The sequence below is a fragment of the Oncorhynchus masou genome, chromosome 23 (genome assembly GCF_036934945.1).
Source record: "Oncorhynchus masou masou isolate Uvic2021 chromosome 23, UVic_Omas_1.1, whole genome shotgun sequence".
NCBI classification, from domain to species: Eukaryota; Metazoa; Chordata; class Actinopteri; order Salmoniformes; family Salmonidae; genus Oncorhynchus; species Oncorhynchus masou.
In genome coordinates this window covers 18,132,024-18,148,298 of record NC_088234.1, presented here as the reverse complement: position 1 = coordinate 18,148,298, position 16,275 = coordinate 18,132,024, and the positions used below count along the sequence as shown (strand labels likewise).

Sequence of the window (16,275 nt, the reverse complement as noted above, 5' to 3'; positions counted from 1 at the left end):
GTTTGACAAGGCAACTTGAAATGTGAAGCATGGAAAATCAAGGTTCTTTATTACCCTCCCCTCTCTTTCTTTCTCCATCTTTCTCTCCCTCTTCCTCTCTCCCCTCTCCCTCTATACTTCTCTCTCCTTCTCCCACTCCCCCTCTCAGTTGGCCAGGGTTGTAACATCCCCAAGGAGTTGTTGAATGGCAGGGTGCAGGAGCAGAGCCTGACCACCGGGCGTGCTGTAGCGTTTCAGTGTGATAAAGGCTATGCCCTACAGGGGGATGCTCTGGTGGCCTGTATGGCCGATGGGACATGGAGCTCCATCTTCCCCTTCTGTCAACGTAAGACTCTGAGACAAACATGAATGTGTTCGAATCTCTTCTTTTTCTTCTTGCTTCATAGTATCAGGGCAGGAGTTTTTCTTGGTCAGGTCACGTGACTGAAAAGAGGGTCCAGTTTTTCCTGGTGAGGTCACATGGTCAGGGAAACCTCCTGACAGAATAAAAGAGACAGCTAATGGTTTTATCTTATTCATGTAGCTCAGGCTCTGTACTTACTAGTGGTTTGCACCCAATCTACACTGAGAACAAACCAGAGAAAATCAAATGTATTTCCACACCTCACATTCTTTAGGGGTTTGGACATCAGCTTTGCACAACAGACCACACAGGGTGGGGAGGGTTGACAAACACAGATACACACACTAATACCACATCACAGAGGAAGGGGAGGGTTGACAAACACAGATACACACACTAATACCACACCACAGAGGAAGGGGAGGGTTGACAAACACACACACACGCGCACACACACACACACACACACACACACACACACACACACACACACACACACACACAAATACCACACCACAGAGGGAGGGAAGGGAGCGCCAACTCACACACACACACACACACACACACACACACCACACAGGGAGGGGAGGGAGGGCCGACACAGAATGCCTGTAATACTTTGCAACATCAACACTGTTTGACAGGCAGTTTCAAAACTGTAGCCAATGCCCTGGAAGTAATGTGATTAAGGCTGTTTCCACAGGCAGACAAATTCTGATATTTTGTCCACTAATTGGTCTTTTGACCAATCACATCAGATCTTTTAACATCAGATTGTTTTCAAGACCCTTTATTGAAAAAAATACCAAATCAAATCAAATTTGATTTGTCACATCCACATGGTATATGTGCAGATTTTTATGCGAGTGTAGAAAAATGCTTGTGCTTTTCTCTACACATATTACAATGCAGCAATATCCAACGAGTAATCTAGCCTAACAATTTCACAACAGCTACCTTATACACACAAGTGTAAAATAATTAATAAGAATATGTACATAAAAATATATGAATAAGTGATGGTATAGAATGGCATAGGCAAGGTGCAGTGGATGGTATAGAGTACAGTATATACATATGAGATGAGTAATGTAGGGTATCTACACATATAAAATTAGCACTGTTTAAAGTGGCTAGTGATACATTACATCAAGATGGCAAGATGCAGTAGAAGGTATAGAGTACAGTATATACATATGAGATGAGTAATGTAGGGTATCTACACATATAGAATTAGCACTGTTTAAAGTGGCTAGTGATACATTACATCAAGATAGCAAGATGCAGTAGATGGTATCGAGTACAGTATATACATATAAGATGAGTAATGTAGGGTATCTACACATATAGAATTAGCACTGTTTAAAGTGGCTAGTGATACATTACATCAAGATAGCAAGGTGCAGTAGATGGTATTGAGTACAGTATATACATGTAAGATGAGTAATGTAGGGTATGTAAACATTATATGAAGTGCCATCGACGTGTCTGCTTGGGGGGATATATGTGGCTGTGATTATAATCGAAGAGAATTCTCTAGGTAGATAACGCGGTCGGCATTTGATTGTGAGAAATTCTAAGTCAAGTGAAAAGAAGGACTTGAGTTCCTGTATGTTGTTATGATCACACCACGTCTCGTTAAACATAAGGCATACACCCTTCTTCTTACCAGAAAGATGCTTGTTTTGGGCTGCCTGTGGATACGCAGTATAAGAGCACTGATGGATGATTGAGGCTAAATGAAATGACAGCCTGACCTGGTGTATCTAAGCTCCTTAGATTAGGTTCCTTTGACACGATCATTAGGCAAGTTTCCAGGTTTATTAGAGAAAAGCTATGTAGCAACAAAAAAACATTGCGACATGTGTAATGGAAATGGGCGCTATCGAATACATTTTATAAAGATCGACAGCATCGACAGGGGTGGATTTGCATGTTGTCTAATTTTCTTTATTGCGACAAATGGAAAATATGTTTTTCGAATAAATTATATGATGCCAAATCATTGTTTAAGGTACGCAGGGCATGTGATGTCATTACGCAACTATAAAGCTCTACTACTGATTTAATCCTAAATGCCTACTGCTTGCTAAATCTATTTTTCAACTCTAAAAAGAACATGTCATTGCAGGACAGGGATTGTCTGGACTTTTGAGAGTGCCAGAATTGCTTCGCCTTGCTTTTCGGTTGGCTGGATGCAAGTTTCACCATCCAATTTGTTTCCAGATCTACAGCAGGAGTGCAAGTTTCACCATGATGATACGTTGGCACATGATCATTATTGGAATGGCAAATATTGGTACATTCTTGCTGGCTTTTGCAGGTTACCTGAGATGTGAAACAGATCAGTGGGAGGGGCATAGGCAACCACCTTTTTATTATTATTTATAATGACGGCCTACCCCGACTGTGAGCCGCCCTATGGGAATCCAAATCACGGCCGGATGTGATGCATCCTGGATTTGAACCAGGGACTGTAGTGACACCTCTTGCACTGAGATGCAGTGCCTTAGACCGCTGCACCACTCGGGAGTCCAATGTGCAATTAGCCTAAATGGATCATGGAAACCAGTTCATTTTTATTCGACAGTAGGTTTTTGCGGAAAAGTTTTTATTTTAAGGCGTCATTACAGTTCAATGGAAATGCACCGTTACAGGCAATCCAGTTTCGATGCAAACTTTCTAAACGTTGACAACAACCAAAAATCACTGGATAAAGGTAATGGAAACGCAGCTACTGACTCAGCTTTTCCCAGAGTGATATTCTGCTACTTGAGCAAAGCGTGTAATAGAGAACTCTGTCATTATAGGTGACCCACAGAGCTGACATAGTCTCACAAATATTTACACACCTTGTTATGACATGTACATGTAGCCCCTGGGCTTTTGCTGAACCTGTCTCTAATCCACCATCATACCCTGTATACACACATTCATACATATTCATGCTCCCCTATTGCTATTCCCCCCTGCATTTGTCATGTCTACATCATAATCCAATACTATACTCTGTGTCTCCCCATGCAGCCAAACCATGTCCCCCTCCCCCTGGATGGAAAGAGAGCAGTGGGAGTGTTAACACTTCTAAACGGCTCTTCTATGTGGGTCAGTCATTACCGTCCACCTGTCCCAAGGGCCACCAGGGAAAAGGCACCGCCTCCATCACCTGTAGGAGCGACCAGACATGGACCCCAGTCAGCACTGCCTGTGAGAGTGAGTAGAGGCTTTAAACTACTGTTCTTCAAGCCTGGTCCTGGAGATCCACATGGGGTGTATAGGATGTGTTGCCAACTACCTTTTTTTACCTGGTTAACTAAGGTTAATAAATAAACCATTAACCTCTAGCGTCGAGCAATCCCGTATCCGGGAGCGTAATCATAGCCTCAAGCTCATTAGCATAATGCAACGTTAACTATTCATGAAAATCGCAAATTAAATGAAATAAATATATTGGCTCACAAGCTTAGCCTTTTGTTAACAACACTGTCATCCTAGATGTTCAAAATATGCTTTTCAACCATAGCTACACAAGCATTTGTGTAAGAGTATTGATAGCTAGCATAGCATTAAGCCTAGCATTCAGCAGGCAACATTTTCACAAAAACAAGAAAAGCATTCAAATAAAATCATTTACAGTGCCTTGCGAAAGTATTCGGCCCCCTTGAACTTTGCGACTTTTTGCCACATTTCAGGCTTCAAACATAAAGATATGAAACTGTATTTTTTTGTGAAGAATCAACAACAAGTGGGACACAATCATGAAGTGGAACGACATTTATTGGATATTTCAAGCTTTTTTTTAAATCAAAAACTGAAAAATTGGGAGTGCAAAATTATTCAGCCCCTTTACTTTCAGTGCAGCAAACTCTCTCCAGATGTTCAGTGAGGATCTCTGAATGATCCAATGTTGACCTAAATGACTAATGATGATAAATACAATTCACCTGTGTGTAATCAAGTCTCCGTATAAATGCACCTGCACTGTGATAGTCTCAGAGGTCCGTTAAAAGTGCAGAGAGCATCATGAAGAACAAGGAACACACCAGGCAGGTCCGAGATACTGCTGTGAAGAAGTTTAAAGCCGGATTTGGATACAAAAAGATTTCCCAAGCTTTAAACATCCCAAGGAGAACTGTGCAAGCGATAATATTGAAATGGAAGGAGTATCAGACCACTGCAAATCTACCAAGACCTGGCCGTCCCTCTAAACTTTCAGCTCATACAAGGAGAAGACTGATCAGAAATGCAGCCAAGAGGCCCATGATCACTCTGGATGAACTGCAGAGATCTACAGCTGAGGTGGGAGACTCTGTCCATAAGGACAACAATCAGTCGTATATTGCACAAATCTGGCCTTTATGGAAGTGGCAAGAAGAAAGCCATTTCTTAAAGATATCCATAAAAAGTGTTGTTTAAAGTTTGCCACAAGCCACCTGGGAGACACACCAAACATGTGGAAGAAGGTGCTCTAGTCAGATGAAACCAAAATTTAACTTTTTGGCAACAATGCAAAACGTTATGTTTGGCGTAAAAGCAACACAGCTCATCACCCTGAACACACCATACCCACCGTCAAACATGGTGGTGGCAGCATCATGGTTTGGGCCTGCTTTTCTTCAGCAGGGACAGGGAAGATGGTTAAAATTGATGGGAAGATGGATGGAGCCAAATACAGGACCATTCTGGAAGAAAACCTGATGGAGTCTGCAAAAGACCTGAGACTGGGACGGAGATTTGTCTTCCAACAAGACAATGATCCAAAACATAAAGCAAAATCTACAATGGAATGGTTCAAAAATAAACATATCCAGGTGCTAGAATGGCCAAGTCAAAGTCCAGACCTGAATCCAATCGAGAATCTGTGGAAAGAACTGAAAACTGCTGTTCACAAATGCTCTCCATCCAACCTTACTGAGCTCGAGCTGTTTTGCAAGGAGGAATGGGAAAAAATTTCAGTCTCTCGATGTGCAAAACTGATAGACACATACCCCAAGCGACATACAGCTGTAATCGCAGCAAAAGGTGGCGCTACAAAGTATTAACTTAAGGGGGCTGAATAATTTTGCACGCCCAATTTTTCAGTTTTTGATTTGTTAAAAAAGTTTGAAATATCCAATAAATGTCGTTCCACTTCATGATTGTGTCCCACTTGTTGTTGATTCTTCACAAAAAAATACAGTTTTATATCTTTGTTTGAAGCCTGAAATGTGGCAAAAGGTTGCAAAGTTCAAGGGGGCCGAATACTTTCGCAAGGCACTGTACCTTTGAAGAACTTCGGATGTTTTCAATGAGGAGACTCTCAGTTAGATAGCAAAAGTTCAGTTTGTCCAAAAAGATTATATGTGTAGGAGAAATCGTTCCATATAAGGAGACATTGGAACAAAATCTGGGGCATTTCCTGTATGAAATTTCATCTTGGTTTCGCCTGTAGCATTAGTTTTGGGGCACTCACAGACAATATCTTTGCAGTTTTGGAAACGTCAGAGTGTTTTCTTTCCAAAGCTGTCAATTATATGCATCGTTGAGCATCTTTTCGTGACGAAATATCTTGTTTAAAACGGGAACGTTTTTTTATCCAAAAATTAAAAGAGCTCCCCCTATATCGAAGAAGTTAACCACTAAACTAGTGCAGGGCCAGCCTTAGCGACATTGGCAGAAAGCAGATGTTGCTGGTTTTTAGGGATACAGTATTTTCAGACTAACTTCTGTGGAGACTTTGCTCAGGCATCTTTCTATGCCTGCTAAGTTAGGTTAGCGCAGGGCTAGAATGAAAGCCTGAACACAAAACCTACCTCATCAGGACAACCCAGTATACTACGCCGAGAGTGTCTGATCAACAATGTAAGATATGACTAGTAGGTAGGCTACACCAACCCCTCCACCACATATTAGTATTTTATTACTTCACATCCCAACGAGGATATTGACATTGGAACGAAACGACAATTGAAAGATAAGGTGTAGCATTCTAGGTCAACATAGAAGGTTTGAATCTTACTTCCTCTGTCAACTCTCTCTCTATCTCTCTCTCTATACACCTTCATCTGGTACACGTCAAGGTTAGTGTTTTATTAAAAAGAACAGCCATAAAATCAGTGCAGCCATGAAGTGTGTTCTCTAGGTTGTGTCCGAAATGGCACTCTGCTCCCTATATAGTGCACTACTTTTGACCCTAGCCCTATGGGCCCTGGTTTTAACAGTAGTGCACTATATAGTGAATAGGCTTCCATTTCAGCAGCCTACAGTAGGTGGAAGGAACACCCATGTCCCAGAGGGTAGATGTGAGAGATTAGTTTCTGTTGAGAATGAGTCAGCATATTGATATTGCTGTTTACCGGGTGGGAGTTTACTCTGATATAATGTAGAAATGCGTACCAAATGACCTCCTATTCCCTTTATAGTCCACTACTATTGACCAGGGTCCATAGAGCTCTCATCAAAAGTAGTGCACTATATTGGGAAAATGACGCCATTTGGGACGTGATCGAGGGCTGGATTCAAGTATCGTGGAAGATCAGCGTAAAAAAGGTAATTTCTGGTTGGGCCGACATACACAGCGTTTACCGTGAATACAGTCTCCACGGCCGCTGGAACATTGCTTTTAATTGCCCTTAGTTCTCTCAGATTCCTAGAATCGCTCCACTATCCCTGCTCACAAAGACACAGATATCACTTGAGTCTGTAAAAGAGAAACACATACAGTTGAAGTCGGAAGTTTACATACACTTAAGTTGGAGTCATTAAAACTCGTTTTTTCAACCACTCCACAAATGTCTTGTTAAAAAAACTATAGTTTTGGCAAGTCGGTGAGGACATTTACTTTGACACAAGTAACTTTTCCAACAATTGTTAACCAGATGGATTACTTCACTTACAATTCACTGTATCACAATTCCAGTGGGTCAGAAGTTTACATACACCAAGTTGACTGTGCCTTTTAACAGCTTGGAAAATTCCAGAAAATTAAGTCATGGCTTTAGAAGCTTCTAATAGGCTAATTGACATCATTTGAGACAATTGGAGGTGCACCTGTGGATGTATTTCAAGGCCTACCTTCAAACTCAGTGTCTCTTTGGTTGACATCATGGGAAAATCAAAAGAAATCAGCCAAGACCACAGAAAAAAAATTGTAGACCTCCACAAGTCTGGTTCATCCTTGGGTTCAATTTTCAAACGCCTGAAGGTACCACGTTCATCTATACAAACAATAGTACGCAAGTATAAATATAATGGCACCACTCAGCCTTCATACCGCTCAGGAAGGAGACGCGTTCTGTCTCCGAGAGATGAACGTACTTTGGTGCGAAAAGTGCAAATCAATCACAGAACAACAGCAACGGACCTTGTGAAGATGCTGGAAGAAACGGGTACAAAAGTATCTATATCCACAGTAAAACGAGTCCGATATCGACATAACCTGAAAGGCCGCTCAGCAAGGAAGAAGCCACTGCTCCAAAACTGCCATAAAAAAAGCCAGACTATGGTTTGCAACTGCACATGGGGACAAAGATCATACTTTATGGAGAAATGTCCTCTGGTCTGATGAAACAAAAATAGAATTGTTTGGCCATAATGACCATTGTTATGATTGGAGGAAAAAAGGGGGAGGCTTGCAAGCCGAAGAACACCATCCCAACCGTGAAGCACGGGGGTAGCAGCATCATGTTGTGGGTGTGCTTTGCTGCAGGAGGGTCTGGTGCACTTCACAAAATTGATGACATCATGAGGGAGGGAAAATTGTGTGGATATATTGAAGCAACATTTCAAGACATCAGTCAGGAAGTTAAAGCTTGGTCGCAAATGGGTCTTCCAAATGGACAATGACCCCAAGAATACTTCCAAAGTTGTGGCAAAATGGCTTAAGGACAAGAAAGTCAAGGAATTGGAGTGGCCATCACAAAGCCCTGACCTCAATCCCATAGTAAATTTGTGGGCAGAACTGAAAAAGTGTGTGCGAGCAAGGAGGCCTACCCACTTGACTCAGTTACACCAGCTCTGTCAGGAGGAATGGGCCAAAATTCAACCAACTTATTGTGGGAAGCTTGTGGAAGGCTACCTGAAATGTTTGACCAAAGTGAAACAATTTAAAGGCAATGATACCACATACTAATTGAGTGTATGTAAACTTCTGACCCACTGGGAATGTGATGTAGGAAATAAAAGCTGAAATAAATCATTCTCTCTACTATTATTCTGACATTTCACATTCCTAAAATAATGTGGTGATCCCAACTGACCTAAGACAGGGAATTTTTACTAGGACTAAATGTCAGAAATTGTGAAAAACTGAGTATAAATGTATTTGGCTAAGGTGTATAAACTTCCGACTTCAACTGTAGTGTATTCTCACACAAGCGTTTACACATACTGATACACGACTTGACCCATGTACAGAACATGTTCAACTCACACAAGCACTTTTTTATAGCAGCTTTAGCTGCTTATATAATATCTCGTGGACGGATCTACGTAAACAACTGGTACCATAGAATCTGTGAGGAAGGAATGGCATCTGTGGAATTACAAGCAGCAGTAGTTCCAGGGCTTGGGCTGTTTTTTTTGACAAATCACCATTTTGCAGGCGTGAGCATCTTTCCAATTTTGGGGGGGGGGCGTTTCGTCCCATAACGTGCAAAGAGAGAGGGTGGAGCTCGTCATTCTAGCATCTCTTCATCTCTTAACAAGTATGGACCCAGAACTTAATCGCGCAGCTGACCAATTATGTGACACTTTAGTTTAGAATTAACCAAGGTGACTGTTTAAAAAAACTGAATTTACTGCTGTTGTTTCACCCACAACACACAGGTCAGAAATGTGGAAGCCAGCAGACGGTGAGCACATAGGCCACTTAAAACAAGATTAACATGGGGAAATCTCTGAGGCTCAGGTTGTTTGCAAAGCAAAATCATTGCTGCACATTCTAAACCATTTCCTGTTGCGCTGTGTTTCCTTCCAAGCAAGTGTGTTTCTTGAATGAATGGTGGGAACATACAATTTTGAATTAGAATGGGATTTCTATGGGGATGGATCTGTACATGTACAAGTCTAGTGTAATATATAAAATCATTTTTAACAGAATGAGTCTCTAGTGTGGTGGAAATGATCCAACCATTATGTAGGTTGGTGGAAATCCCCATTGACTGAGGATGAGGGGTCTCCATTATGTAGCTTGGTGGAAATCCCCATTGACTGAGGATGAGGGGTCTCCATTATGTAGCTTGGTGGAAATCCCCATTGACTGAGGATGAGGGGTCTCCATTATGTAGCTTGGTGGAAATCCCCATTGACTGAGGATGAGGGATCTCCATTATGTAGCTTGGTGGAAATCCCCATTGACTGAGGATGAGGGGTCTCCATTATGTAGGTTGGTGGAAATCCCCATTGACTGAGGATGAGGGGTCTCCATTATGTAGGTTGGTGGAAATCCCCATTGACTGAGGATGAGGGGTCTCCATTATGTAGGTTGGTGGAAATCCCCATTGACTGAGGATGAGGGGTCTCCATTATGTAGGTTGGTGGAAATCCCCATTGACTGAGGATGAGGGGTCTCCATTATATAGCTTGGTGGAAATCCCCATTGACTGAGGATGAGGGGTCTCCATTATGTAGCTTGGTGGAAATCCCCATTGACTGAGGATGAGGGGTCTCCATTATGTAGGTTGGTGGAAATCCCCATTGACTGAGGATGAGGGGTCTCCATTATGTAGGTTGGTGGAAATCCCCATTGACTGAGGATGAGGGGTCTCCATTATGTAGATGTGTAAAGATGATGTATTCATCAATCCGACTCCATTATTAAGCGAATGCTACAGACCCATAGTCATATCCAGTGGGGACAGCAGCGGTTGCGATCCACTCAGAATACTATGAATACTATGAATACTATGAATATTATGCGCGTGTCCAGGTTTACCGTTATATAATTATTAAGAGGTTAAGGGAAAAAGAGCTAATATCTTTGAGCCAGTGTCCTAGCATTAAATGGCTAAGTTAACCTTAGCTCAGAGATGCACAGTTAGAGATTGAGCATATATGCTATGTATATTGTAAATAACATTTACCATTACACATTTCACCAAATAAGAATTCAAGGAATATTAGTCAGAAATGTGAAGACTACGGTTCCTATCCATTTAAAAGTAATCTGATTCACCACAGTTACGCAATAAGAATACAATTAACAAATGGTACACAGCAGAAATCTTCACGATAAAAAGAATACAACATATGAGAAGTCTTAACAGCATAGACAGATTCACAGCTATGACATACAAACGTATATCAGGAGATTGGTTTACCAATGACTCCATGATCAACATTTAAAACCAGCTTTCATTCTTCCAGTAGCGGCAACTATTGTCTCTCCTCTGTCTCTGTCTCTCCTCTGTCTCTCCTCTGTCTCTGTCTCTCCTCTGCCTGTCTCTCCTCTGTCTCTGTCTCTCCTCTGTCTCTGTCTCTCCTCTGTCTCTGTCTCTCCTCTGTCTCTGTCTCTCCTCTGTCTCTGTCTCTCCTCTGTCTCTCCCCTGTCTCTGTCTGTCCTCTGTCTCTGTCTCTCCTCTGTCTCTGTCTCTCCTCTGTCTCTGTCTCTCCTCTGTCTCTGTCTCTCCTGTCTCTCCTCTGTCTCTGTCTCTCCTGTCTCTGTCTCTGTCTCTCCTCTGTCTCTGTCTCTCCTCTGTCTCTGTCTCTCCTCTGTCTCTGTCTCTCCTGTCTCTCCTCTGTCTCTGTCTCTCCTGTCTCTGTCTCTGTCTCTCCTCTGTCTCTGTCTCGTCTCTGTCTCTGTCTCTCCTCTGTCTCTGTCTCTCCTCTGTCTCTGTCTCTGTCTCTCCTGTCTCTCCTCTGTCTCTCCTCTCTCTGTCTCTGTCTCTCCTCTGTCTCTCCTCTGTCTCTGTCTCTGTCTCTCCTCTGTTTCTCCTCTGTCTCTCCTCTGTCTCTCCTCTGTCTCTGTCTCTCCTCTCTCTGTCTCTGTCTCTCCTCTGTCTCTGTCTCTCCTCTGTCTCTGTCTCTGTCTCTCCTCTCTCTGTCTCGGTCTCTCCTCTGTCTCTCCTCTGTCTCTGTCTCTCCTCTGTCTCTCCTCTCTCTGTCTCTGTCTCTCCTCTGTCTCTCCTCTGTCTCTGTCTCTCCTCTGTCTCTGTCTCTGTCTCTGTCTCTGTCTCTGTCTCTGTCTCTGTCTCTCCTCTCTCTGTCTCTGTCTCTCCTCTGTCTCTCCTCTGTCTCTCCTCTGTCTCTCCTCTGTCTCTGTCTCTCCTCTGTCTCTCCTCTCTCTGTCTCTGTCTCTCCTCTGTCTCTCCTCTGTCTCTGTCTCTCCTCTGTCTCTGTCTCTGTCTCTGTCTCTGTCTCTCCTCTCTCTGTCTCTGTCTCTCCTCTGTCTCTCCTCTGTCTCTCCTCTGTCTCTGTCTCTCCTCTCTCTGTCTCTGTCTATCCTCTGTCTCTGTCTCTCCTGTCTCTCCCAGTATGTCCTATCTTCTAATTAACATCACTGCGTGGCCCAAAACATTAAAACAAAAGGCATACAGTTTCACATGCAATCTCTATTCTAATCGCCACACCTCAACAACACTGTATGATAAAAGCTGACCCCAGTGTCGCTCCTCTTTGAACTATTCACCTTCTGACGAACATAATAACATTTGATGTGTAACAATAAATCCATAGCAATTACAGTACAATAAAACATATAAAAATTCATAGCTCTTTATGAACTCTTGAAACAATCCAAACATGACAATTTAATTCATACAGTAACATTCATTTAGTCGATTGAAGTTTTGTCAGATAGTCCCTGATAAGGTGTGTTTGACCTCTGCGGTAGCCCACAGATGGTCTGCCTTCCAAACAATATCATAAATGGTGATTGAGTCATCACGCTGTGCTCCCACGCTAGTCAGTCGCCTTCTCTCATTCTTCCAAGAAACAAGGAGGCATCTGTGCAGTGGGTAACGCGATATGCTGGTCTTTCTGTGAGTCTTTGGGATCATGATACTGTGTCAAGTCCACAGTTCTTTTTCATTAACTCTTTTTACTATACAGAAGTGAACTTGTAACATAACAATATTATATAATTGCAGAAACTCAATATGTACATTGATATAGGATCCACCCCTGCATGTTTTCTCCCTTTCTGTCTGCGAGACCTGCTTACTGCACATTGACCATGGATCCTTACTATCGTCTTCTGTAGTTTTCCATCACTTCCTCTCCTCTTCTCGTCTCTGTCTCTGTCTCTCCTCTGTCTCTGTCTCTGTCTCTGTCTCTGTCTCTGTCTCTCCTCTGTCTCTCTGTCTCTCCTCTGTTTCTGTATCTCCTCTGTCTCTGTCTCTGTCTCTCCTCTGTCTCTCTCTCCTCTGTCTTTGTCTCTGTCTCTCCTCTGTCTCTGTCTCTGTCTCTCCTCTGTCTCTGTCTCTCCTCTGTCTCTCCTCTGTCTCTCTGCTGTCTCTGTCTCTGTCTCTCCGCTGTCTCTGTCTCTGTCTCTCCTCTGTCTCTGCCTCTGTCTCTCCTCTGTCTCTGCCTCTGTCTCTCCTCTGTCTCTGTCTCTCCTCTGTCTCTCCACTGTCTCCCCTCTGTCTCCCCTCTGTCTCCCCTCTGTCTCTGTCTCTCCTCTGTCTCTGCCTCTGTCTCTCCTCTGTCTCTGTCTCTCCTCTGTCTCTGTCTCTCCACTGTCTCCCCTCTGTCTCCCCTCTGTCTCCCCTCTGTCTCCCCTCTGTCTCTGTCTCTCCTCTGTCTCTGTCTCCCCTCTGTCTCCCCTCTGTCTCTGTCTCTCCTCTGTATGTCTCTCCGCTGTCTCTGTCTCTGTCTCTCCTCTGTCTCTGATATAGGATCCACCCCTGCATGTTTTCTCCCTTTCTGTCTGCGAGACCTGCTTACTGCACATAGACCATGGATCCTTACTATCGTCTTCTGTAGTTTTCCATCACTTCCTCTCCTCTTCTCGTCTCTCCTCTGTCTCTGTCTCTCCTCTGTCTCTGTCTCTCCTCTGTCTCTGTCTCTGTCTCTGTCTCTGTCTCTGTCTCTGTCTCTGTCTCTCCACTGCCTCGGTCTCTCCTCTGTCTCTCCGCTGTCTCTGTCTCTCCTCTGTCTCTCCGGTGTCTCTTCTCTGTCTCTCCTCTGTCTCTCCTGTCTCTCCTCTCTCTCCGCTGTCTCTCCGCTGTCTCTCTCTGTCTCTCCTCTGTCTCTCCTGTCTCTCCTCTGTCTCTCCTCTCTCTCCGCTGTCTCTGTCTCTCCTCTGTCTCTCTGCTGTCTCTGTCTCTCCTCTGTCTCTCCGCTGTCTCTGTCTCTCCGCTGTCTCTGTCTCTCCGCTGTCTCTTCTCTGTCTCTTCGCTGTCTCTCCGCTGTCTCTCTCTGTCTCTCCTCTGTCTCTCCTCTCTCTCCGCTGTCTCTGTCTCTCCTCTGTCTCTCCGCTGTCTCTGTCTCTCCTCTGTCTCTCCGCTGTCTCTTCTCTGTCTCTCCGCTGTCTCTCCGCTGTCTCTCTCTGTCTCTCCTCTGTCTCTCCTCTCTCTCCGCTGTCTCTGTCTCTCCTCTGTCTCTCCGCTGTCTCTTCTCTGTCTCTCCACTGTCTCTGTCTCTCTGCTGCCTCTGTCACTCCTCTGTCTCTGTCTCTCCTCTGTCTCTGTCTGTCTCTCCTCTGACTTTGTCTCTGTCTCTCCTCTGTCTCTGTCTATCCTCTGTCTCTGTCACTCCTCTGTCTCTGTCTCTCCTCTGTCTCTGTCTCTCCTCTGCCTCTGTCTCTCCACTGTCTCTGTCTCTCCGCTGTCTCTCCTCTGTCTCTCCTCTCTCTCTGTCTCTGTCTCTCCTCTGTCTCTGTCTCTCCTCTGTCTCTGTCACTCCTCTGTCTCTGTCTCTCCTCTGTCTCTGTCTCTGTCTGTCTCTCCTCTGTCTTTGTCTCTGTCTCTCCTCTGTCTCTGTCTCTCCGCTTTCTCTGTCTCTCCTCTGTCTCTGTCTCTCCGCTGTCTCTCTGTCTCTCCACTGCCTCGGTCTCTCCTCTGTCTCTCCGCTGTCTCTCCGCTGTCTCTCCTCTCTCTCTCCTCTGTCTCTCCTCTCTCTCTCCTCTGTCTCTCCGCTGTCTCTCTCTGTCTCTCCTCTGTCTCTCCTCTCTCTCTCCACTGCCTCTGTCTCTCTGCTGCCTCTGTCTCTCCACTGTCTCTGTCTCTCCGCTGTCTCTCCTCTGTCTCTCCTCTCTCTCTCCTCTGTCTCTCCTCTCTCTCTCCTCTGTCTCTCCGCTGTCTCTCTCTGTCTCTCCTCTGTCTCTGCCTCTGTCTCTCCACTGTCTCTGTCTCTCCTCTGTCACTCTCTGTCTCTCCTCTGTCTCTGTCTCTGTCTCTCCTCTCTCTCTCCTCTGTCTCTCCTCTCTCTCCTCTGTCTCTCCGCTGTCTCTCTCTGTCTCTCCTCTGTCTCTGCCTCTGTCTCTCCACTGTCTCTGTCTCTCCGCTGTCTCTCCTCTGTCTCTCCTCTCTCTCTCCTCTGTCTCTCCGCTGTCTCTCTCTGTCTCTCCTCTGTCTCTCCTCTGTCTCTCCTCTCTCTCTCCTCTGTCTCTCCTCTCTCTCTCCTCTGTCTCTCCTCTCTCTCTCCTCTGTCTCTCCGCTGTCTCTCTCTGTCTCTCCTCTGTCTCTGTCTCTGTCTCTCCGCTGTCTCTTTCTCTCCGCTGTCTCTGTCTCTCTGCTGTCTCTGTGTCTGTCTCTCCTCTGTCTCTGTGTCTGTCTCTCCTCTGTCTCTGTCTCTGTCTCTCCTCTCTCTGTCTCTCCTCTCTCTGTCTCTGTCTCTCCGCTGTCTCTGTCTCTCCGCTGTCTCTGTCTCTGTCTCTCCGCTGTCTCTGTCTCTCCTCTGTCTCTCTCTCTCTCTCCTGTCTCTGTTTCTCCTCTGTCTCTGTCTCTCCTGTCTCTGTCTCTCCTCTGTCTCCTCTGTCTCTGTCTCTGTGGGCAGCTTGTGTTACACTTGATGAATGGGCTCCATTAAGCAGATCTGTTGTGGCGGGCACTAATTCTGGGTTTACAGCTGCTATGGAAACCATTTGCAGGGTGTTTACACTGTGTTTTCATTCTCCCTCACTTGCTTGATTCTGTTGTTGTACTGTTGGTATACAGAACCTTGTTGTTTCTTTGTATGGTGTGAAGAGGTAGATATATTTGCATGTCTGTTTTGCTCTAGCTTGTCCAACACTTTGATGTATTCTCATTGGTTGGATTGGTTTTCTAGGTCTTACAAGGAAAATGAACACACACTCTGTTGAGTCACACTCTTCGACATGTCGACACGTCTCTGCATGGCATTTCTTTGAAGACTTGACACAGCTGCAATGCCTACTTTGTACGACAACCCATTCGATGTGTTATTTGCTGATTTTGATTTGCTGATATTATCCAAACATGACTTCTCTGGCAACACCTCCCATCATCCCTCGGGGGAAAGTTATTATATTCATGTTTTTTTGTTGAAAAGCAGAGACCGACTTCTTACCATCAAAAGTTTTAGAGACACGTGTGATAACATGTACATAACATAGGTCTCTAAATGAGTTGGAAGTAACCAGAGGGGCTGTCCGTCCGTTTTGGCACAGGGGTGTCCTGCGGCCCCCCTCTCCACGTGGCCAACGGGGTGGTGCGGGGGGCGGTGTTCCAGTTCGGGGACGTGGCCGTGTACTCGTGTTTCGGAGGGTATGCCGTAGAGGGCCACGGCAGGAGTATGTGTCTGGAAAACAGGACCTGGACCCCCCCTCCCGTCTGCAGAGGTAGAGAGACTGCACCCCTACTGCCACCTAAAAGGAGGGCATCCTGTCTCCTCCTGACACCTTGCGTGCCCTCCCCTCCGCTTCACCAGTCCCTTGTGCTGTACACACTCCCTACTCTGCCCGTACACACTTCCCACTTTACTTGTACATACTATACAGATCGTAGGGTTGCCTAGGGATGCCTGTCTCTTATGGCACCGTCTGTTGGGTGGCT

General features: G+C 44.8%; 1 protein-coding gene across 1 annotated transcript in view; it reads left to right on the top strand.

The window, feature by feature from the left end:
• Positions 1 to 16,275, top strand: part of LOC135510481 (sushi, von Willebrand factor type A, EGF and pentraxin domain-containing protein 1-like) — a 160,141-nt gene that overhangs the window by 132,511 nt on the left and 11,355 nt on the right. Inside the window, exons 44-46 of the mRNA XM_064931454.1 lie at positions 149 to 325; positions 3,371 to 3,556; positions 15,891 to 16,061. Coding sequence (XP_064787526.1) covers positions 149 to 325; positions 3,371 to 3,556; positions 15,891 to 16,061 — 534 coding nt within the window. The remainder of the gene's footprint in view (positions 1 to 148; positions 326 to 3,370; positions 3,557 to 15,890; positions 16,062 to 16,275) is intronic.